Here is a 25,781-nt window from a genome sequence, read left to right on the forward strand (position 1 = left end):
AGTAAACAAACTTTTGCAGCAACTCTATGCATAGTTGCATATGAGTGGAATATAAAGTGGAATCAATTCAAATGTCCTTCGATCGATGAATGGAAAGCAAACTGATACATCTATACAAAGGAACATTGCTCATCAACGAAAAAAAATGAATTATTGATCTGCAAAACAATTTGGATTACCCTCAAAGGCATTAGGCTGAGGAAAGGAAGACAATTGCAGAAAGTCCATTTATAGAACATTCTTGAAAAGCAAAAACTAATACTGAAAAGAAAAAACTAGATCAATAATTATTAGGTTATCAGTTGAGAAGCAGGGGGAGTAGAATGAAGGAGTTCTTTGGAGCGACTGAACTTTTTTGTATACAATATGATTACATGAATCTATAGATAGGTTAAAATTCATTGCACTATACTCCAAATAAAGGCAATAGATTATGCTGTGTTATGCTTTGTAAGCTACCTTTTTCACTCAATACTGTATCAAAACATCTTTTCTCATCACTAAATGTTTATCTATCACATTAACAATGATTGATAATGTACAGAAAGTAATTTCAGAGTTGTGGGGGGGAGAGAAAGCTAGATGTAATTGGATTGAGGATCAAATGGGAGATAAATGAGAAATAACATGTATAACAACACCTGCAACAAACTTCAGTGTGATAAGAGAGTTCAGTTCACTTCAGTCGCTCAGTCGTGTCCAACTCTTTGCGACCCCATGAATCGCAGCACGCCAGGCCTCCCTGTCCATCACCAACTACTGGAGTTCACTCAGACTCACATCCATCGAGTCAGTGATGCCATCCATCCACCTCATCCTCTGTTGTCCTCCTGCCCCCAATCCCTCCCAGCATCAGAGTCTTTTCCAATGAGTCAACTCTTCGTATGAGGTGGCCAAAAGTACTGGAGTTTCAGCTTTAGCATCATTCCTTCCAAAGAAATCCCAGGGCTGATCTCCTTCAGAATGGACTGGTTGGATCTCCTTGCAGTCCAAGGGACTTTCAAGAGTATTCTCCAACACCACAATTCAAAAGCATCAATTGTTCAGCACTCAGCCTTCTTCACAGTCCAACTCTCACATCCATACATGACTACTGGAAAAAATATAGCCTTGACTAGATGGACCTTTGTTGGCAAAGTAATGTCTCTACTTTTGAATATGCTATCTAGGTTGATCATAGCTTTCCTTCCAAGGAGTAAGCGTCTTTTAATTTCATGGCTGCAGTCACCATCTGCAGTGATTTTGGAGCCCCCAAAAATAAAGTCTGACACTGTTTCCACTGTTCCCCCATCTATTTGCCATGAAGTGATGGGACTGGATGCCATGATCTTAGTTTTCTGAATGTTGAGCTTTAAGCCAACTTTTTCACTCTCCTCTTTCACTTTCATCAAGAGGCTTTTTAGTTCCTCTTCACTTTCTGCCATAATGGTGGTGTCATCTGCATATCTGAGGTTATTGATATTTCTCCTGGCAATCTTGATTCTAGCTTGTGTTTCTTCCAGTCCAGCGTTTCTCATGATGTACTCTGCATAGAAGTTAAATAAGCAGGGTGACAATATACAGCCTTGACATACTCCTTTTCCTATTTGGAATCAGTCTGTTGTTCCATGTTCAGTTCTAACTGTTACTTCCTGACCTGCATACAGATTTCTCAAGAGGCAGGTTAGGTGGTCTGATATTCCCATCTCTTTCAGAATTTTCCACAGTTTATTGTGATTCACACAGTCAAAGGCTTTGGCATAGTCAATAAAGCAGAAATAGATGTTTTTCTGGAACTCTCTTGCTTTTTCCATGATCCAGCAGATGTTGGCAATTTGATCTCTGTTTCCTCTGCCTTTTCTAAAACCAGCTTGAACATCTGAAAGTTCACGGTTCACATATTGCTGAAGCCTGGCTTGGAGAATTTTGAGCATTACTTTACTAGCATGTGAGATGAGTGCAATTGTGTGGTAGTTTGAGCATTCTTTGGCATTGCCTTTCTTTGGGATTGGAATGAAAACTGACCTTTTCCAGTCCTGTGGCCACTGCTGGGATAAGAGAGTAGCAGTGTATTCACAGAAAGGGAAAGCAGGGTTGAGGGATTTTTTTTTTTTTTTCACTATAGGAGAGGTCTGAATACATTTAATCCTTAAAGAGAAAGAGCTAGTTGAGAAGGAGTGGTTGGAAATATCACTAAAAGAAAAACAGATGGAATAATCAGTAGACTGACCCTCCCCAGCAGACTGGAGGAGTTGGGATCCAGAGTACCATCAGGGGGATGAACCTTGGATTGGAAGGAGGTATTTTTTCCATTATAATATGGGGATTCGGGAGAGGCAGAAAGATGAAGGATGTTAATGGATCTGGCAGTGGAAATTGAGCAAGTTTTCTTCTGACAGTTTCTATTTTCTCCATGAAGGAGATGAAGCTATCTCATAAGAGAGAGAGGATAAGAGAACGAAGATTGGAGATTCCAGGAGAATTGAGAAGGACTGAAAAAACGTCTTGTAAGGAATGAAAAAGAAAGTAGATATAAGGTGAGTAGTAGGATTCCTCATCTTCACTGAGAGCTCAGTGACAATTTTTTCTATTTCTAAGGGACAGAGCTCCCTGACAGAATAGTGACTAGCTCGTTGAAGATACTTAACTGCATTTAAAAGTACTTTTATCATAGGAATGGCATTTACAGGACAATAACCAGTTTTGATGGTCATAAAATTCCACAATTGAAGTTTCATTCTGGATATGACCCTGATAATCTCTGAAGAGATCCATAACAAAGGAAAGAGAAAACATGTAAAATCACAATGTGATTTTATGCTTATGTACATTATGATTCATTATTTCAAAATCAACTTTAGTAACTCTGGATGCATAAGGTAGAATGGCCTCACATACACCCTCTCAGAATAAATCCTATGGATGGCAGCTGTTTAAATCAGTGTCAGTGACTTGGGAAAGGAATAAAGGATGAAACAGTGGTCACCAAAGAGACCTAAAAAAGTGAACAATCAAAAAAGGACAACTTTGTTTTCTGATCATTTTGTAAAAGGACAATCATTGTTTTTCAAGGATTGCCAGCACTTCCTTCTCTAGAAAGGAAATGCAAATGGATAACATCAAGGAAGTCCCTTGGGAATTTCTACATGAGATATGACAAGGTTCTCATTTGATTTGTAAATGCCTCTCAGGAAAAGTTAAAAATAGATAAGTACCAGTAAAATTTTACTTAGAAAATGCCAATTAATAGAATTGAGAAAGGAAAGAAACATGCTTTTATTTTATTTTATTTCATTTTTATTTATTTATTTATTTTTTACTTTACAATATTGTATTGGTTTTGCCATACATTGACATGAATCCACCACGGGTGTACATGCGATCCCAAACATGAACCCCCCTCCCACCTCCCTCCCCACAACATCCCTCTGGGCCATCCCCGTGCACCAGCCCCAAGCATGCTGTATCCTGCATTGGACATAGACTGGTGATTCAATTCTTACATGATAGTATACATGTTTCAATGCCATTCTCCCAAATCATCCCACCCTCTCCCTCTCCCTCTGAGTCCAAAAGTCCGCTATACACATCTGTGTCTTTTTTGCTGTCTTGCATACAGGGTCATCATTGTCATCTTTCTAAATTCCATATATATGTGTTAGTATACTGTATTGGTGTTTTTCTTTCTGGCTTACTTCGCTCTGTATAACCGGCTCCAGTTTTATCCATCTCATCAGAACTGATTCAAAGAAACATGCTTTTAAAAAGAAGCAATGGTTTAAGAGAAAAGAGACGTAGACTGTATCTTTAACACCCACCACACCCTGTCTATCAGAACTTGAGTTATGGGTCCTCAACCTCTCTGAGCCTCAGTTTTGATCCCTAGGTTGGGAAGATCCCCTGGAGAAGGAAATGGCAATCCACTCCAGCACTATTGCCTGGAAAATCCCATGGACAGAGGAGCCTGGTAGGCTACAGTCCATGGGGTCGCAAAGAGTCGGACACGACTGAGCGACTTCACTATATTCACTATAACCTCTCTGAGCCTCAGTTTTCTCATCAGAAAATGAAGGTGGATCTTGTATTACAGGTCTACAACCAGATTAGAAATGTACTTTACAAGACAGCACAGTACATTCTTTAAGTTCAGTTCAGTTCAGTTTAGTTCAGTCGCTCAGTCGTGTCTGACTCTTTGCGACCCCATGAATCGCAGCATGCCAAGCCTCCCTGTCCATCACCAACTCCCGGAGTTCACTCAGAGTTGCGTCCATCAAGTCAGTGATGCCTTCCAGCCATCTCATCCTTGGTCGTCCCCTTCTTCTCCTGCCCCCAATCCTTCCCAGCATCAAAGTCTTTTCCAATGAGTCAACTCTTCGCATGAGATGGCCAAAGTACTGGAGTTTCAGCTTTAGCATCATTCATTCCAAAGAAATCCCAGGGTTGATCTCCTTCAGAATGGACTGGTTGGATCTCCTTGCAGTCCAAGGGACTCTCAAGAGTCTTCTCCAACATCACAGTTCAAAAGCATCAATTCTTCGGTGCTCAGCCTTCTTCATAGTCCAACTCTCACATCCATACATGACTACTGGAAAAACCATAGCCTTGACTAGATGGACCTTAGTCGGCAAAGTAATGTCTCTGCTTTAAAGTGAGCCTCAATTCAGTTAGATTTCCCATGGCGCTGATTTTTCTCTATAAGGAGGATTTTCAGAAGCGCTATCCTTGGATGGAAGGAGTCTAACATTAAAACAATGGCAACCCACTCCAGTATTCTTGCCTGGAGAATTCCATGGATGGAGGAGCCTGGTGGGCTACAGTCCACGGGGTCACAAAGTGTCGGACACTACTGAGCGACTTCACTTCACTTCACTTCCAGTTGTTCTGTAATACTACTTACTACTGTTAATGCTAACCCATGAAGTCACCACGGCACTAATCTCCAGTTAGAAGCACCCACAGTACCAACACTGAATCTTCCTGGTGAACAAATACAGCCTTCCCAAGATGCGGCAACTGAGGTGTATTAGGATAACCTTCCAGGTATAACAGACACTCACTCATACTAATCTTATTAGCAAGGTACACTAGTGCTTTGAAAATTCCATTATGGCTCTGTCTATATATATTAACATAAAGCTAATTTTGCAAAATTCAGTTTGTGTCTTAGTTATGTTCTTACAACATGTGTTATATTATGTATGCATATATTTATATGTGCACACACTTATTTTGTATCCTGATACCAAATAATCAATTTGATAAAAAAAAAAGTTCATCTTCAGACCAGTAAATGAATCATAAAAAGTAAAATAATGTGTGCGTGCGTGCGTCCTTAGTTACTTAGTCGTGTCTGACTCTTTGCAGCCCCATGGAAGAGCCCTCCACACTCCTTTGTCCATTGGATTTCCCAGGCAAGAATATTAGAGTGAATTGCCATTTCCTTTTGCAGGCAATTTTCCTGATTCAGGGATGGAGACTCGTGCGTACCGAGTCTCCTGCATTGCAGGCAGATTCTTTACCCACTGAGCCATTGTTTCTAAAAGATAACAATTATAAAAATTTTAATTGAATTATACACATAAAAATTTTAAGCAATCATGGGCCCTCCCATGATTACCATGATTTACCAAAAGGCCCTCCCTTTTGGTAAAGGAGCTTGTTACCAAAAGAGCACTCCCTTCCAGAAATGTTTTTTCCTAAAATCTAGTTTATGCCCTAGTCTTTAAGATATAAAAACATAATTCCTTGAGGAAACTCTATGTCTTCTCCTAACATTATTTAAATGCTTCAAGTGTTTGGCCAGTGATATGTCTAGCATATCAATAATAAAAATTTAAAAAAAAAAAAAACCCACAGTAACTAGTCTTATTTTTAGAGAACTGCTTCTATTTTTTTCTATGTAGGAAAGGGCCTGAATCTTACCACAATAAGGAAAGATTTTTATTAAGGCATCTTGTCAGCTTTTCCTGCATGTTCTTTGATATAAACACTCCTTCATATTTCCTCAAATATCCTGTTAGAACTAACATGGTTCCTACTCCCACTTAGAGCCCACTGTAACTACTCTGGGAGTCCCTCCATTCTTCCTATTTAACTCTTCCATCCAAAGTTGAGCTGCATGACAGAAAACTCTATCTGGAAGCCACAGAAATGGACAGTCATTTCAGCAAATATCCACTGTGTGCCACGTGCCGGTGGTAAAATTATAATGAAAGGATTTCATGTTTCCTGGGTTTTGCCAAGCTTTAGTAGCCATATGTTTCATCTGATAAATCAGTATTACAGAGTGAAATTTAATACAATTTGGGCAGCACCCTTGGGGCAGTGTGACTAGACAGAAGTCATAAAGAAATGAGATTATGACCATGGCCTCAGACTCTGCTGGAGGAAGTGAGATTTATATTGGCTCAACAGAAGCAGATAGATGCTCCACAGTTCCTGAAGAACTGAGTTGAAAGATGCTTGGAGGAGAGGTTGACAAGAGTGAAAGCTACTATCTCTTCAACTCTACACAGCAGTTAAGAGAAGATCTTCATCAAGATACGCCCTCTTGGGAAATGCAGAAGTGAGGAAAAATGATCATACAGCTAGAAAGCTAAGTAACACTAGCCTCTGCAGAAATCATAGAAATTGAGTTCCATATGCATTTATAGAGTGATAAAGCTCTAAATACACTTGTAAAATGTAATTTTTATGCCTCATTGTTATGCAAGCATTTAAAATATTGGTATTTATAAATATAGAGATTATAAACTATTATCATCTTATTTATAGCAGAATTCTCCAAATGACTTGAAAGCTGTACTTCAATTGCAAGGAAAAGAAAAATATCTGTTTTAAGAATAATTCTCATAGTAGATTAGGAATTATATTTAAAAATAGCAAAATGAATATTAGAACAGATTAAAAAATTACAATATTTTCATAGTAATGACACTGGGCCGTGCTGTGCTCAGTCGCTCAGCCGTGTCCAACTCTTTATGACCCCGTTGACTATAGCCCACCAGGCTCCCCTGTCCATGGGATTCTCCAGGCAAGAATACTGGAGTGGCTTGCCATGCCCTCCTTCAGGAGATCTTCCTGATTCAGGAATCAAACCTATGTCTCTTAAGTCTCCTGCATTGGCAGGCAGGTTCTTTACCACTAGCTATACCTGGGAAGCCCCAGTAATGATACTACAGAGAGTAAGAAAGGAGGCCCATGGTGGCCACTTGAAGAAATCTTGTCCTGGTCTCCTCTGCCTGTATTTAGGGATTTGAGGAGCACAGGGCACTTGGTAGGTCCTTCAGGTCAACACCTCTACTCCATCCTGTCCTGGTCCCTTCATCCATCACTTGAAATTAACACCACTGGTCAAAGGTACTGCTTTCTCAGCAGACACTGCTTTTTTTTTTTCACTGTTCTTTGAAAAAAATGAACATTTGCTAGGGAAAGACCATACAGTTAACAGCTATTTTTATCAGGAGTAGATCACTGCATCACATCTTTCCTAAAATAGCGCTAGTGGAGGAGAGACCCCTCTTGAAATGCGAAGTAAGAAGAACACACTTTCATTGGGGTGGAGAGGAAGGAGAAGGCAAGAGGTTGAGATTCAGCCTGAGCACAGAGCTCCAGAGAGTGAGCTTCAAGATGTCAAGGGCAGGGTTGGGGGAAGGGAAGGGGCTGCCACCAGCGGGGGCTGATGCCTTAGGCTGAGGTATGGGAGACCCAAAGCACTTTTGCTTCAGGCTCAGGGTAGGACTGGTTTGGAGGCACAGTCTGTACCCATGGTGAATTTATGGTCGACTCAGCAGAACTTAACGCTAGGGGAGGTAGGTTGCTTGATCCACAGAATGCATATATAGCAACTCTGATTTCATGAAGCCCACTCCCTCCCCTCCCACATACACACCTCAAAGGTATATGGGCAAGGCTCTCACAGTGGAATATGCGAACCATGCAATTCACAGAGTTTGCAAGGTGTCCGTGGACATGCAGAAGGTTCAACATTAGAAGTGGGATATTTTGGCTCCTGTTGGATGTTGTGAATTCAGGTAGTTTGTAGAGTGAGACAGCAGGAGGGGTGATACTACAAATTCTACCCCAAACCTAAGACTGAAGGTCTTTACCAGAGGTTGCCCATAATTGCAGCACCTCTGGTGGCTATGGAGTTATTTTTCTCTTATGTTCTCCAGTTTGGAAAACAGCATTCATTGCTTCCAACACTAGCTTACTAGTTATGAACAATTTTTAATTCACAAGGCAAAAGTTTACTAGTATTTTCTTTTTAATGGAGGTACAAAAATTAGATGTTCATGGCAGGGACTCTTCACAAAAGAAGGCTTCAGAGTGAATTTCTTTTTAATGGGTGATAGTCAAGAAGGCAATGGCAACCCACTCCAGTACTCTTGCCTGGAAAATCCCATGTATGGAGGAGCCTGGTAGGCTGCAGTCCATGGGGTCGCTAAGAGTCGGACACGACTAAGCGACTTCACTTTCACTTTTCACTTTCATGCATTGGAGAAGGAAATGGCAACCCACTCCAGTGTTCTTGCCTGGAGAATCCCAGGGACGGGGGAGCCTGGTGGGCTGCTGTCTATGGGGTCACACAGAGTCAGATACGACTGAAGCCACTTAGCAGCAGCAGCAGCAATGTGCACACTTTTTCCTTTTCAAGTATGGAACCTGAAATATAGGACCAATGAAAGTTTTCAAACGCTAATATGATAATTCTCACAACTATTGCCATTGAATATATGCAGTGTTCCAGCCCCATGCTGTGGGCCTTATGAATTAGCTCCTTAAATCCTTAAACCACCCTATGAGGTAGTTACCATGGTATTAGCCTTTTATTCTGATAAGAAAAGGGAAGCACAGGGAATTTAAACAGTAAATAGCAGAGATGGGATTCAAGCCCAGGAAGTCAGATTCTAGAGCTTAATTTTTCTATTTTTACTCTGCTACATGAATTAGAGTATATTTTTGCTGTTTCTGTAGTACAAGCATACCATTTCAAACAAACTTTCTATCCTAAAGGGTGAGATGATTATACTACAGAAAGCATTTGGGATAGAGATTAGTATGTCATAGGGGTTAAACAGACCTAGTGGCTCAGACAGTAGAGAATCTGCCTGCAATTCAGGAGACCTGGTTTCAACAGAAGGGAATGGCTACCCACTTCAGTATTCTTGCCTAGAGAATTCCACAGGCAAAGGAGCCTGCTGGGCTGTAGTCCATGAGGCCACACAGAGTCAGATATGACTGAGCAACTAACTTTCACACTTAGCACATCACAGGAATTTAGGAAATAGTCATTTGTATTTTCCTTCTTTTCTTATAATGAAATCTATTTGTCTCTTCCCTATAAATCCAATGTATATCTAGAGAGGAGACCCTTCTGTTATATTTTCATAGCTTCAGTTAATGTTCAGATTTAGGAATAACAAACAACCTGATAAATGTTATAATCCAAGCTCTCTAAGAATCAGCCACTCCCATTTTGAGGAAATAAGTCACTCAGAAAAGACCAGTGGACACCTGGGGGGAATCTTGATGCTCTGGAGATACAGAGGGACCCAGGAATGCCAAGAGCCCTGCCTAACTGTACCAGACCTGTGAGAACCTGTGAGAATTCTCCTAGGGAGCTTCTTAACTGCTATGGAGTGTTCAGAGGCACTGAAACAGCCAACCCACCACGAACATAACTTCGCATATTGGAGGTTAGCACCATGAAAAAGTTTCCATAGTTGAATTCTGATTTTTCTGATGGGTTGCAGCTCTCCCAGGGAGCCAGACTGGAGCTATACATGGTAGGTCACCTGAGATAAAATCAGCAGGATAGAATCCTTAGATCAAGTGGGGCTGGGAAGCAAGGTCTGGGTGTTAGGGAGTGATGAGTCGTCCCTTGAACAGGCGAAGGCTGTGCTTGACAATCCCCAATAAAATGTCTCCCCGTCTCCATGTCCCTCCTTGCTTCCCCTTTAACTTCTCCAGTGCCCACAGAACCATGGGCAGCCTTCCATGTGGACCTGGAGCCCAGTGATCTAGAAGTTCCATAGGCTACAGATAGCGAGCAGGAGAGTGTCAGTCAGTCAGTAGAGGAGAAGCCTTACGAGAGCAGCAGTCCTAAAAGAGGTTCTTAGAGCTATGAGTTGCAGCCTTGGTCACACGTCTGAACTTCTCACTCTGCATCTGTGCCAGTGAGACTAGTTAGGGAGGCAGCTCCGAGGACAAGTTTGGGCTATCTGCTAAGCTGAAATAAGAACTAGATAATGTCAGAACTATGGTGTTTAGGAAAAGGTGAAAAGGTTATCTATTTTCAATTACCATGAGGTAAGCCCAAGAGAAATTTGCATTTTACTAATATATTCACTTTAAGAATTTGCTGAAGACATGATAGATAGATAATACATTTAGATGCTTATAGGTAAGGCATTAGGAGACTTAGGGGAGAGCTGAATTTGGAGGAGGAGAAGTATGTTAAACTATTTTATTGAGGGGTTTGGTGTGGGGTGTTGAAGAGGGACTAGGAGAATGAGATCTGACATCCTGGGCCTGGCCAGGCTTTCTTCAGCCTCTCAGTGGCCAGAAGAAACAGGTGGATGCTTTGAAGCTTCAAAATCCATCACAGACCTGCTTAGTAAGGCTCAGACCAAAGAGAGAGGAATTATGCAGACAAGATCCAACTGAAAAAGAGATTGGGATCCAGAATCTCTCTTGCACATGTATACTTCTCTAGCATTGGCTCAAATACAAAAAGAATGAGAAATTGCTCCAAGATATCGGTTGATCATTTAGCATCTGACCTCTCCCAGCCCTAGTCAAATAACACCTAACACTTACATGGCACTTACTAAGACAGTACAGTCTATTTTACATCACATTATCCTATTTAACACACAACAACAACTCTATAATACATGGTCTCCATTTTTAAAAGAAGAAATTGAGATGTGGAAAGATCAAGCAATTTACTCCAAGTTATAGAGAGATGGTAGGGATTCCCTCATAGCTCAGTTGGGAAAGAATTGGCCTATAATGCAGGAGACCCAGGTTCAAATCCTGGGTCAGGAAGATCCTCCCTGGAGAAGGAAATGACAATCTGCTTCAGTATTTTTGCCTGCGAAATCTCATGGACAGAGCCTTGGGAACTTAAGTTCATGAAGTTGCAAGAGTCGGACACAACTTAGGGACTAAGCCACCAGAGACAGTAAGTGACGACGCCTGGATTTGAAACTGATCACCATATACACGCTCTTATCTGCTACAGTATTCTGCTAAGCATTATCTAAAAATATGGCATTTTCTCCTTTGTTTCAATTTTCTCTTAACTTTTCTGCTTAAGCTATTTCATTTTCTTCCAGGGAGAATAAAAATACTATCTTGAATCAACAAGAGACCAAGAAAGTGAATTACTTTAAAATCACAATCTATAAATTTATATTTATAGATTGATGGCCTTGTGGACTAACTCATCATGATATAATATTTGGCATAGTTTGTATTGAGCCTCTTCCCCAGGTAAGTGAAAGTATCCCAGTACTGGGAGCTGACCTTGTGTAGTTATGCGCATCGCCTCATTTCCCCTCCAGCCTCCGTCAGGAATTGAATCAGTACTGTAGCGAAATAGCAGAGGAGTTTTACTCTGTCCATGTTGCTGCATAGGCCAGTAAATCACTGTGAGACACTCTTACTCTGTGCTCATTCACTGCTCTTTTTCAAAGAAACAGTAGTTTAGGCTGTCTTAAGCTCTTCTGCACATTTAAGTCAGTAAATGGACATTGCTTCACGTCCGAACTAAGACAGAAAATAGTTCAAGCTCCTACTGAACTTGGCATCTACTTCAGTGTAATTAGACATATTGATCTAGACTGCTGTTTCAGGTAAACAGTTTTGTTTTGTTGTTGGTCCCTGTGGTTGAAATTTTCATGGATATCAACATCTTAATAAAATCAAATCAAATAAGGTTTGATTATGAGAAAAGTCTAGATTGTCATTATAAGTAGAAAAGTATCTAAATGGAAAGTGCTACTATTCACAACATAAATTTGCTAATTGTCATTCTGTGGCAAATATCTCAATAGTAGACACTTACAGCTACATTGTTTGGTGAACAGGAATTAGGAAACCTGATCTTAAAATAATATTTTACCATTAAAATGTTTCAAGCTGTTAAAATCCTTCGTGTTGAGAAATATCAAAGCTACACTAAGTGTGTCAGCATTTGTAAGTGCTTTGAAGATGAAGAATGCATTTATGGCCAAGTAGGATCTTTAGAGGGAAAAATGGCTTTCTCTACCTTTTGAACTAGACTTTACAAACAGCTTTTAAGAGATTTAACAATATATTTACCATGAAACATAGCATCCATGTTATCACTAATAATAATGGCAATAAATGAGTTTTTGATGTGTGACCCCATCATCTCAGAAGAAGTGACATTTTTATTATTCATCAACCACTCTCCATTCTTCAAGTAAAAGCACAGCTCCCATAAAGGTTTAATAAAGACTTTATCTATACATAAAAAAGAGAAAAATTGTATAAAACCATCCAATACTCAGAAATTTTCTGTGATGGTTTGGATTTTGGTAGGGGGAGCAAAGGAAGGTTAGATTATTTTTTATTTCTGCTTATTGAACCCACTGCCTCAAACTCCTACCTGATTTTAAATGTGTAGGTGGCTCATGTTTGTTATTTCAGATAACTGATCAGTAATCAGAATTAATTAGGGGTTCTGGGTCCATCCTTTAATGCACAGCTATCATGTAATGTATCTTGTCTAATTGTTTTCTCTCTTTAAAATGAACACATTCATCTCACTCCCATCCTAAAGTAGTACTAGAAAATCATATAGGGATGTCTATCCATCTAGGAGGAGTTCAGCACACAACACCACTAGAATAAGCCTCATGCTCACAGAACACAAACTTATCTTAAACAGAATATGTTTAAATGAAAGCTATTCTGTCCCATTTCCACTGCTTTGTAACCAGTAAACATACATTTGATTGAAAGGGCAGTAGTAAAGTCAATTCTACTCTTTATGATCATGAAAGTGAGATATAATCTCTTTGTAAATATAAATTAATCAAAATTTATTTTGCCAAATACCTCCTGAATATATTTATTGGGTGCAACATTTATTGATGGTATACTGGATAACAAGCACAGTTCTATTAATATATTATTAGTATACAGAGATAAAAGCTACAATTCTCTTGTTGTCCTCAAAAAAAAAAAAAAACCAAAAAACTCAGGTTAAGAGCATTAATAGTGAAATACACAGGGCCTCAAAGGAAAACCTAGGAAAGCTACTTGGATGAGATGGGGTTTGAGGAAGGGTTCTCAAAGTAGGCAATGCTCAACTATGATTTAAAGTTGGAGGAAAATTATCTAGAAAATGAAGCAGAGTTGGATACTTAAAATAAATAGAACAGTATGTGAAAAGGATGAGAGGCATGGCAAACCAGTGAAATTTGCTTTTGGTATGATAACAGTGGGCAAAGCAGAACATGATGATAGGAAATAAGGATGGAGTTGGGAAATACCTGATAGTAAAAGACTTCCCCATGCTAATGAGTCTGAGTTTACCCTAAGAGAAAAGGAAATGGCTGTATTAGAGAATACAAAGTGAGAATGTGATCGAGTATGCTTTTTCCCAGTTGTACCAGGCTTGGGTGACTGTGGGGGACTCTCATGTTATTCACAATGATAGAATATATAGAAATAAAAGAAGTTGTTATGGGAAGTGCTGAGCATTAACAGCCAGATTCCTGATACTTGTGGGATCTCCAATGACTCCTAGAAAATTGTAGTGATAGGACTGGAGAACAGGAGAAATATCTGAGATAGAAATATGGATTTCAACTTTGCTATGTAGGCCTGGATGTAAACATCCACAGAGAAAGTATACAGGGATAAAAGAGAAAAAAAGACCTAGGACACATAAATTCTACACAGCACTAACCTATTAAAGAATGCTCAGAGAAAGACCTAAAAGTGCAACTGAGAAATGACTAGTTAGATAAGAGAGAAGCTATTGAGGAAACCAGTGGCTATCCATGGGAATCAATGAGAAGAATTTTCAAAGGTAGATTCAATCTAATCTCAATATTCATTGATAAGGAAAAGATAAATTACCACCTTAACTATATGGAACCATAATTAGAGTTTGGGGAATTTGCTGTATGACTCAGGGAACTCAAACTGGGGCTCTGTAACAACCAAGAGGAGTGGGATAGGGAAGATGGGAAGGAGGGAGGGGACATATGTTTATCTATGATTTACTCATGTTGATGTTTGGCTGAAACCAACACAATCCTGTAAAACAATCACCCTTGAATCAAAAAATAAATAAATTTAAAATTAAGAAAAAAAGATTAGAGTTGATAGAAAAGTAGATGAGAAACAGAGAAGAAGTCTGCATGATAGATAATACATTCATCATTATCTGGGTTGTGGATAATACAATCCACAATTTTACAACGTGCTAGTCAGGGTGTCATTTCCAATAGAATAAGCAGTCTCCGTGGTTCTAGGAATGTGTGGTCTCAAATATACATACATCTATCTTCTTAAGTGCTAAAGATGCAGACATTATCATAGCCATTCCCACAGGTATAAAGCATTTTACAAAGAATTAAAAATATAGCCAACCAACAAGGCATTTGGGCTCTTACAGCATCTGGCAATCAGTTGGAAGGACTTTGCCACTGAGTTCATCGATAGTTAAAGCCCATCCCCAGTTGCTCTTCATTTCCCAAAGTAGCAAAGTCTGCTTGAGATTGTATGTCCCCTGGGTATGTGAGACTTCTGGGGAGCAACTTAATTTTTGGGTAAATGAGCTCTGCTGAAATCCATTCTGGAAGTGGCTAAGTTGAGTAGGTGCCTTGCATGAGTGCCAAGAAGAAATTAAATGCAAAAAGAGGAGACTAGAAATATTACTGTGTTGTTTTTATTTATTCAATGTATTTGTCTAATCTTTAGTAGCTTTTGTGCCCGGCACTGCTCCTCTCCCAGTGCTAGGATGGGCAGGATCTGCTATAGAAATAGCAGGAAACAAAACAGACAAATACATGATAGCACTTATGAAAAGTGAAAGTGAAAGTCGCTCAGTTGTGTCCACGCTTTGTGACCCCATGGAAGTCCATGGAATTTTCCAGGCCAGAATACTGGAGTGGGTAGCCTTTCCCTTCTCCAGGGGACCTTCCCAACCCAGGGATCAAACCCAGGTCTCCCACATTGCAGGCAGATTCTTCGCCAGCTGAGTCACAAGGTAAGCCCAGGAATACTAGAGCGGGCAGCCTATCCATTCTCCAGTGGACCTTCCTGACCCAGGAATTGAACCAGGGTCTCCTGCATTGCAGGCAGATTCTTTACCAACTGAGCTATCAGGGGTTATATGTGGAATCTAAAATAGGGCACAAATGAACATATCTAGGAAACAGAAACAGACATAGAGAACAAATCTGTGGTTGCCAAGGGGGACAGAATTGAGAGCTTGGAATTAGCAGATGCAAACTAGTATGTCTAGAATCGAGAAACAACAAGGTCCTACTATATAGCACAGGGAACTATAACTATACATGCTGAATATCCTGTGATAAACCAGAATGGAAAAGAATATGAAAAAGAGTATCTGTATGAGTTACTGAGGAACTCTGCTACACAGCGGAAATCAACACATCATTGTAAATCACCTATATTTCAATACAATTAATAATAAAAATAAATCAAGGAAGGGTATTGGAAGATTTGAGGGGTGATGAAATATTAATTAGGATAGTCAATGAGGGTTTCACTGAGAAAGTAATCTTTGAACAAAGACTGAAAATTGAGGGATTGAGCCATGGAAATATGGAGAAAGGATAGTTCAGGCAAAGAAGTAAAACTTTTTGGGAGGATGGGCAAGCACTTGGTGTCTTCTTGGAATAGGGAGGAGACCACTGTAGCTGGAGAGAGACAAAAAAGAGGAAAGCAGAGAGATATCAGAGAGGTAATATGGGAGAGAATAGAGCAGCCCCCTGGCCAGTGTTAAGAACTATGTTGAGTGAAAAACTGATTCTGGAACTCTAAGGGACTCTTCATTGAGAAAAGATATCTTAAAATATCATTTTCCTATCTGTCTACCCTTTCTTTGAAAAAAAAATATTTTATTTATTTATTTTGGCTGCATTGGGTCTTAGCTGCAGTACAGGGGCTCTAGAGCACACAGGCTTCAGTAATTGCGGTGCATGGCTTAGTTGCTTCATGGCATGTGGAATCTCAGCTCCCCAACCGGCGATTGAACCCATGTTCACTGTATTGCAAGGCAGATTCTTAACCCCTGGACCACCAGGGAAGTTCCTACCCTTTCTTTGGAGTATGGGGTTTCTGCCAATGACCTCCCTGATCCTCTTAGTTCCATCACAGGAACTCTTGCTTCTCAAAGACTAGAAGACTAGGCACTTCTCTGAGAATGCAGAAGCATCATCAGAATATACATTGAAAGTAGTCTCTGTGTCATTCAGAAAAGCAGGTAGTAAGAACCATACAGAAATTTGAAAGAACCATTTCCAGAGCTCGAAGAGAGAGTAATGCATTGAGATCAACTTGTGTTTTTTTAGCAAGACATTCTCTAGGAAAAAGAAAGCTTTCCCATGAGAATCTTCAAGATACCCCAAGACATTTACTCCTTTGTAACTAAAATATTATCAATAAATATAATCTCCCATAGTTCTTTGGGCAAAGAAAGAGAAGAAACACTGAAGGAAATAAGCTACCTGTGGCTCTTCCACGTAATTATTTTACCATCCGAATCATTGAGTACCTTGTAGTTGCCTTCCTCGATATTCCTAAATTGGTCTTTTCTAGTGACGTTGATACATTATGTTGCTTCACAGAGGTGTAAGGAATGAGGACAATTAGGGGAAAAGAATCTGGCACCACTATCTCAATGGTAGCCTCCCAAAGAGTGTAGGATTTTACATAGAGTGCAATCACAGGCCTGGAAACATGGGGTTTTTACCCTGACTATACTGTTAACTGGCACTTTAAAGTAATAATATCTACTAGTTACTGAATCATAGTTTTCTCACCTGTGTAGTAAGCAGCTGGGTGAACAATAACTATCACTTTTTCTGTTAAGAAGGTCTACAAAAATCAGCTGCCATGGATAGAGTTGAGTCCAGGTTCTCTGATAAACTCCATGCTCAGTAATTCATTACAGTTATCTTCTCTAGAGATGTTAATTACACAGCATTGTACCCCTCTTCCTCTTTTTGCTCCCATAGACATTGCAAACAGATCACAATACTTTTCCCTGTTAAGTCATCAGAACTCAGGGTTGGTCAGAATGTTTTTTTTTTTTTTTTTGCATAGTGACTCAGGCGATCATGACCAAACAGTTGGAGAGGGTACTCAAGGTGAAAACAGTTTGCTACTTTACCATTAGGAGAATGACTATGGAAGTTAACAGTTTTTAGTATAGCTACGAAGAGCACTTACATCCTGGCAGCCAATTTCTCCCATCCTGAAAGAGGTCTAACCTATCATTAGTTCTGCCAGCTTACCCTGGGCACAACAAAACAGATCAATTAGCTTTTCAGCCAAAGAGGCTTGACTACACAGAATTCATTCTCCTTCTTTATAAAGCCCACTTTCCCCCTGAGAGGAGAGCTTTCTGTAAGAGAAGCCAAATGAGACATTCAACAAGTAGAGACTATCACTGACTTCTTGATCTTTGTCCTTCCACTCACTCACCTTTTTATTACCCAAATCTACAGGAGCTGAGATCAAGAAAGCTGATTCGTCTCAGTTCTAATGAAAAGTCCTAACAATGTTATTTAGATAACTGTGATGAATTTTAATCTGATGACAGCTTGTGACCCACAAATTGCTGTTTAAATTAAAATGCATTCAAAATGAAACTGGCAAGACAACCACAATATTAAACTTGCAATCTGCTGGGGAAAAAACACCTATCAAAAGCACTACATTAAAAATATGAATGTAATTAATTTCTATATGGCATCTTACAACTGAAATCTGGACATAGCCTTCAATGCCTTGTGACTAAATTCAATTGATTAATCATCTTCCTTTTTTTTCCCCCTCAAATTAAGAAGTCAAAGTAGAGTTGGATTGGTTTGTCTTGGTAATACACCCTTTGGCAGAGCTCCAGGTATAATCTAGGGCTACAGACTTCTAGGTTTCTCTTTTGATGAACAGAAGTCCTCTATTTCCTCATCCCAAATGTTCATCCACAACAAATTTATAAATGTTTTCCACCTGCTTCATTTTAAGGTTATTTATAGCTTTTAAGTTATAATTACTCAAGATACATAAAATGTTATCTTTAGAAATGTTATATATTAGTTTTAAAAATAACAACACTAATATTTTTCATAGATCAGTTCAAATCATTCCTAAATTTGATAGGAACTGAGGATATTTTTGGTAATAGCTATTTGTCTCAGGGCTATAATTAAACAATAATGTAAATAAAATTCAACCCAATGTGTATGTTTTCATCTCATATTTTGACATTAAAGAATTGTATGCAGTAATAAAAGGATTTACTACAACTGTTTGCAAATAATTTAATGACCATGTCATAGCTACATCCCGGTTTTCAAAGTGCTAAAGAACTACTGAAAATTCCACAATATAACATCATAATTATAACAATTAACATGGGTACTTAATTATAGCCTGAATGTTCCTATACATTACTTGTTCAAGAGATTCACAATACATTAAAATAGCATTAGCTAGAAATAAGGAAGTACCATCTTTCACTCTCACAATTGCCTACACAGAAAAGGACTCACCCACACTCTTTCTAAAAGATACCCCAAAATTGCAATTTTATATCCATTATCTTCATGCACTATCTCTGAACTGTAGTATATACTCAATAAAATATTGCTTGGAAAAATGAATGAATACGTGTGATTGGATGACAGGCAAACTCGGGGAAAATACCTGTTCTTTGATTGCTACAGGGATACTGCACGGACAACTGCTGTCGCAGTAGGGCTCCCAAAATCTCTCTACCATATTTTATTTTGGTTCATGTGTGCGTAAAAATGATAAAGGATTCAGTCCAGCAAGTCCCTGTATCAGATCGAGGCTGCATGTATCCAAAAAGCAGGATCTATAGCGACATTTTATGTACAATTCCCCAGGTACTTCCTAAGGTTTGCTTCCAAACGAAACCTGATACTGGTTCTGATATCAACTATATTTATATCCGGGAATCAGTCTCACTGTCATTTCTTTCTATACCTCATCAAACCCGTCCCAGGGACAGTGCCTACCCTGCGGTTGTCAGCTTTGAAACAGTGATTGGTTTTCTGTCTTGTGCCCTCGAAACCTGACCATGATGCTGAAAGAGACGAGAGAGTCCTATTTTAAAGCTTTCGTCCGTCTTATTGGTTTAGAAAATTCGACTGACAAGAGCTGGGGCCAAAGGAGCCTGGAGTGGCATCGTTAATGGGAACCGTGTATTTCGATCTTTGGGGCAGAGATGTGGTCCATCAGGTTACAGCCAATGGATCCCTGTGAGCTCTCGCTAAACCGAGAGACCTTACGGAAGTAGCCGCTGCAGTAGAAAATATTACATCCAGTAGGGAGTCTTGTCAGCCTCCTGAAAAACGGGCAGTCAAGTGCGGAGCTTAGAAACAAAATCTGGGAGTCTAGATGGAGGGGAGGGGTGGAGGAAGCAAACCTGTATTCGCATGGAAAATGTTCATACGAGGTCAGGAAAAATCACGGGCTGATTTAAGCTTAAGTTTTCGGCCTCCGTCTTCCAACAGGTGCAGGACTCCCTCGCCCCTACCGTGTCAGCACTGTCCTGCTTTGCCTTTCTAAGGGTTTCCTCGCGAAGCCAGCTTTCCCTAGAGCCCTGGAGCATGTGCAGTCTCCCGGCGCATCCACAGCTCTGCCGGGCAACCCCTTACCTGCAGCGTGAAGACTAAGAAGCAGGCACAGCACAGGGAAGCCGACCGCTCTCCGCATAGTGCTTTGCATTGAGTGGCGGAGGAGCAACTCCGCCACGACCCCACTTCAGGCAAAGTGGTGTTGGAAAGAGCCCCCGCCGAGAGTCCTCTGGTCTCCGGGAGGCATTCGCAGGTCCTGGGCTGGGGCTGGCAGAGCGGTGTGTGGCGCGAACAGAAGCAAGCACCAGCTTCTCCACCTTAAGAGAGGAGGGGAGGAAGAGGAGTGGGAGGCGGCCGCAAGCCGGGCGGCGCTGGGCGGGGGCCGAGATCGCGGGGAGCCGCTACAGCTCGGCCTTCTGGAAGCTCCGCAGCCGCGGGGGGGCGGCGGGGGGAGGAGGTGGGCGGAGCCAGCCCTGGAGCCCGGGGCCAGAGCTGTAGGAGCAGCAGCCCCACCGCGCCGCGGCGACTGAGCATGCCCGGTGCTGGCCCTCGCGCCGCGCGCACAGAGTTTCAAAGTGGAATCCCACCCCTCCGGGTCTTAGCGGCTGCTGCGAGGGAAGCAGGCTCCACGGCGCGGGGGTGTGGGGGAAGCATGCTGAGACTGCCATCAGGGATCCAGCATCTGTCCAAAACCTGGGAGTGGGACCAGATGAGGGCCCGACTTGAGGAACCAGAGGAAACGGCCTGAAAAAGGGTCAGCCCCCCCGCCTCACCCTGTCCCTCCCCCAAATCTTGGTTTACACGTGGACATAGCTCATCCATGGGAGCTGACGTTCTCTGGGCCTCCGAGTGCCAACCTCTCCGGGCTGCCCATGGGGACAGAGTGCAGGTGTTGCCAGGGGGAGAGGTCATGAGGCAGCCTGCTGAGTATAAGCAGTGAACACGCATCCTGGGGGTGCCTTCTTTCTAACACGATCCCCCTCTCCCGTGTCTTCAGCGGGGTCCCTGTTTTTCAAGCTCAAAGCCTATGACCACCGTAGTGGCCTAAGTTAGGCCACACTTAGAGACTGGTAGGACATATCCATGTAACAGAAGAGAGGAAGACATCTTTTTTGTATTTTGGAGATATTATCCTTTGTCTCCACTTTACTAAGGTAAAATGTAATGGAATCACCCCTGTAACTAGACTCCTCCTGTCCAAGTCTGAGTCCCTAGGAAGGCTGCAGCAGTCTGTCTAATATAGGTGTTGATCCCCCTCATTGGGGACACTGAGTGTGGAAATCCTTCTATTAGTCCAGGGGCTCATTACTCCTGGTCATGAAGTCCCTTGGCCAGATTTCTCTCCCTTAATTAACCCAGGAGCTCTGACTTTTCTACCTCTGTGTCTTGGGATACTGTGGCCCTTCCCGGATTACTCCCACTTGCTTCACTACCACACTCAAGCTTGCAAAGGTCTAACCTTGATCTCATTTTTCCAGAAAGCCCTGGGCTAACTCCAGATTACAGTATTTCTCTTCCACATGTGAATGTATATACAACCTTTGCTTAGCAACATCACATATTTTTCTTTTATATTCATTCATCTGTGGTTCATCTTACAACATAGCTGAGGGGCCTTAAGAACGTCTGCATCTTTGTATCACTGAAATTGAATAAAGTCATTCTGGGTAAATAAAATGTATGACTAAGTGCTTGTTGAATTGAACTGCGTATCTCTTCAATGCTTTCTTTCTCCATCCTCTGTGGACTGGGACAACTAATGGGAAACATGCTACCCATAAGAGTTTCAATTAGAGAGGATGTCACAGGATCTGAGCCTGGGCAGTATCATTTCCTTTATAATTTATTTCATCTCTAGCACTGAGAGACAAGGCCAGAAACTTCTGTGCTGAAAATCGAGCTCTGTGCAGCTTTACTCTCCCCACTCCACCACTTCCCCACATGGGTGTGTTACGTACCATTTCTGTGGCAAAACCATTTCACCCCAAATCTCCCTAGGCTACAACCTCTTTCCTTACTCTGGATTCACTTTTCCCCAGTCTCCTTTCCCATAGTATATATCGGTTTCTAACATACCAGAAGAATTACTAATGGCATGGAATGGTCTATCATTCATTATCTCTTTCCTTAACCCCACCCCCTTCCCACAATGGAATCCAACCTCTACAATGGCAGTTATCTTTGACAGTTGTATTCACTGATGTATGCCAACTGACTCTAACAGTGCCTCACACAAAACAAATGATCAAAAATAAATTAATTAAAAGCAACTAGTTGATAAAATTCAATAGTGACAGTTTCCCAACTCTTTGGATTTCTTACTAGATATTTGAGATAACTTATTTATCTATGTTTAAGAATCAGAGGAGTAACTCTTCTCATCTAACATCAGGTCCTAGAATTGCTGAAGGGCTGAGAGTCAGGAGGAGTGATTGCAGCCCAAGTACAATGGGTGTACTTCTATTATTCCTAATAAAAAAAAAAAAAAAACTTACCAAACTCCATAGATCTCCAAGAAGAAAATGCACATTCGGCAAGGAAGCAATATTACTGTAATGCCCCAAACCCCTTGCTTTCCCACAGATAATTTCAACATTTATTTGGGGGATATTTAGAGTTTCAAATAATATAATTCGCTGTGACTTTGCCAACAAGCGTTCAGCTAGCTATTTATTTTGCCCAGGGGTGGAGGTAGCTGAATTATTAAACTGTGCATGAAAATTCCCTTCACAGCAAAATTTCCAGTTTCTAATTCAAGATATACCACTAGAATAGTTCAGTACAGTAAAAATAACCTCAAGTGAGATGTAGTTTTGGTGACTGGACAGTAATTATTAATTCACTTGAAAAAGATAAAGGAGAAAAAATTTCATATTCCTTGGTGAGTTGACCTAATATACTTTCAAGAGATTGATCCCGTGACATGTGAAGTCAGAGTATAATAAGTAAATCAGCCAATCAATGAAAAGCCAACCCCTTAATTCTTTGAGACAGATTCGCTGCTTTCCCTTGACTCGGCGATCTAACACCAGTGAGGGCAATTTGGTGTTTTAGAGAAGAGCCTCTGTTAGTAAACTACACCCAGTTTCAGAAAACTAGCTCCAGTTTAAAGAAGTATGGAAATTACTATGAGAGAGCCAGGCAAATTATTAATAATACTGGATTACAGAACTATGTCCTAAAGGAAATCATTTACATTTTGAAAGAGAAACAGAAAATTACTCTCATGGGAAATCTTTTCACCAGAAAATGCACCATCTCTGTTTCCTATGAAGTGAGAGTCAGGAAGAATTTATACGGGAAAGAAGCCTTTCAGAACATGCCCTCAAACTGAATATAACCACTATGAGCCTCCACATTAACATGTCTAGAAATGGATGGAAACCATTCATACTGGCCATCTTTCCCTAGGACACTTAAAAGAAATTGGATCTACTGACTGTAAAAGTTTCTTCTTTAAATTATTTAGATTATGATTATTATTTAAATATGAGCGTTAACCTTGATTAGCGCTTCTGTGTGCCAGGCTGCATTCTAAGCATATGAATTTCCCACTTAAACTTTACAATATCCCTGCAAGGAGGTATTATCATTATCTCAATTTAGAGATGGTAGGGCTTTGCTGGTGGCTCAGTGGTAAAGAACCCACCTTTGAATGCAGGAGACGTGGGTTTGACCCCTGGGTTGAGAAGATCCCCTGGAGTAGGAAATGGCAACCTACTCCAGTATTCTTGCCTGGAAAATTCCATAGACAGAGGAGCCTGATGGTCTATAGTCCATGGGCTTACAAAGAATCAGACACGACTGAGCACACTTAGACAAACATCAGAGAAGCACCTTGCCCAACCTCAAGTAGTAGGTAACCAACCAAAATACAAATTGGTAGAGTTAGGATGCACAATCAGATAATTTGTTACCAAACCACTACAATATACTACTTCACATATAATCAATGTAAATAGTGACAGTTGTAATTAACTGATTAGAATTCGGTCAGGGCCAGAGCAGAAGACGCTGATCCTATATCTGGCAATAAAGCTCTGTAGCGAGAAACACCCATAGGAGATTGTCTACAAATGGATGAGGCAATGCTGTGGCAGTGGACTCTAAGGTCAGCACCTAGTGAACAAAGATAGACAGCACCCACAATCATGCTTAGAAGAACCTGTAAGAAGTATGCTTACAGTAAAGTAGAGCAGGAGAGAGATGATCTCTTCTTGAAGGGTGGAAGTGGGGGCAGGGATGTGTAGCGGGCAAGAAACTATTCGTGGAAAGCAATAAATAAGCTGAGTCTCGCTGGATAAATAAGTTCTAACTGTTCCATATGAAGAGAGAGGTTGTGGGATTGTGTGAGCCGGGAAAAGAGGCATGAAATAGTGAAATGAGTGCAAGGAACTTCTGAGTGTGTTCAGGAGCAACAAGTGACAGTGACCACGTGTTATTGAGACCTGTAATGTGTTTACCCTGCCCCATGCTTTATAGCCATTTTGTCAGTCACAAAGTTCGTTTCCTTCGCCTGAGAGATATCTATAGATGAGAGGGGAAAAGAAGAGTAGTAATTCATTTACACAAATTGAAGGACTGGAGGTGAATTAAGCTGCATTCAGAGTAGAACGGCTCAGAATCCAAGAGAAGGAAGTAGAAATTTGGGGGCAAAGGTACATTCAGATGAGTGGCTTCACCATTAATTTTTAAAAATAGTTTTCCAACTATGAAAAAGCAGAACAATCTACCCTTCCGTGTAAGCACACAGGGAAGAAAACAGCGAGATAGAAAGGGCACCAGGAGTGAAGACGAAATGACTAAAATTTACAAAATATATATTTTCACACTCTCACAAAAGCTCTGGGAGATGTTATTTTCCTTTTTGAGGAAAGAAGGAAACTAAAACTCAGTAAGGCTAGTAATTTGCCCATACATCCAGCTAGTAAGTGATATGGCTGGGATTAAAATTCAGGACTGGTGACCCTAGTACTAGGCTTTAACAACTCTGTTGTACTGATTCCCTGATAAATAGAAAGAATTAACTTCAAGACTTAAATGGAAAATGTAGTATTTTCAAGGGGTTTCCATGGTGCCTCAGATGGTAAAGAATCTGCTTGTAATACAGGAGACTTGGGTTTGATCCCTGAGTTGGGAACATCTCAAGAAACAGACTTCATCAAGAGGATTAATGACAATTAAATTTTACAACTTAACAGAGCTCTAGTTTTTTTGAGTTTTAGCTATTCAAGTGTTTGATACACATACACACACACACACACACACACACACATACAAATACATAAAGACAGCAATATGTATTCTGAGAAAAAATTAGATACCCAAAATAAGATATATAGTCTTCTATAGCTGTCTTAGTATAATACGGGCTTCCCTTGTGGCTCAGCTGGTAAAGAATCTGCCTGCAATTCATGAGACCTGAGTTTGATCCCTGGGTTGGGAAGATTCCCTTGGAGGAGGGAATGGCTACCCACTCCAGTATAATACAAAAAAATCATAGTAGAAAGGCTATAAGTACTGATAGATTCCGCTCCTGGTTCATCATTAAAATTTTATTCAAGATGAAGCATAAGCTTTCCTGGGAGCTAGCTAGTAGTCATCTACTCTGGCACTGCAAAGGTCAGATTCAGCCAAGATGTCGGTAATAGATTTGTAAACTGCTGACTCTCTGCATTAGCTCTCTGTCCATCCCAAGACACTGATCAGGATGCACTTACCCCATACACCATCCTGAGCAGCACACAGACGTGAGAACCCCCAGTGTCAGCTTAGACCAGCTACTTGGGGCCAGTCACAGACATTTTTTACATTGTTTGATCATTCTTTAAGATTTCCTTGAATGAGGTCCTTTTGGAACAATTCATTCACCCAAAAGCCCAAGACACTAAGAAGATTCAAAGAATGTAGCTATGGCTTGGTTAAATCATTTAATCTGACTCCATTCCTGTTAATCATTTT

At 40.7% G+C, this 25,781-nt stretch overlaps 1 protein-coding gene across 1 annotated transcript in view; it reads right to left on the bottom strand.

Annotated features, from left to right (window-relative positions):
* LOC138072399 (receptor-type tyrosine-protein phosphatase R-like) overlaps positions 1 to 20,018 on the bottom strand; it is a 123,577-nt gene extending 103,559 nt beyond the window's left edge. Inside the window, exon 1 of the mRNA XM_068963503.1 lies at positions 19,902 to 20,018. Coding sequence (XP_068819604.1) covers positions 19,902 to 19,971 — 70 coding nt within the window. The 5' untranslated portion in view covers positions 19,972 to 20,018. The remainder of the gene's footprint in view (positions 1 to 19,901) is intronic.
* Between the last annotated feature and the right edge of the window lie 5,763 nt (positions 20,019 to 25,781).

The sequence above is a fragment of the Capricornis sumatraensis genome, unplaced genomic scaffold (assembly GCF_032405125.1).
Source record: "Capricornis sumatraensis isolate serow.1 unplaced genomic scaffold, serow.2 scaffold22, whole genome shotgun sequence".
NCBI classification, from domain to species: Eukaryota; Metazoa; Chordata; class Mammalia; order Artiodactyla; family Bovidae; genus Capricornis; species Capricornis sumatraensis.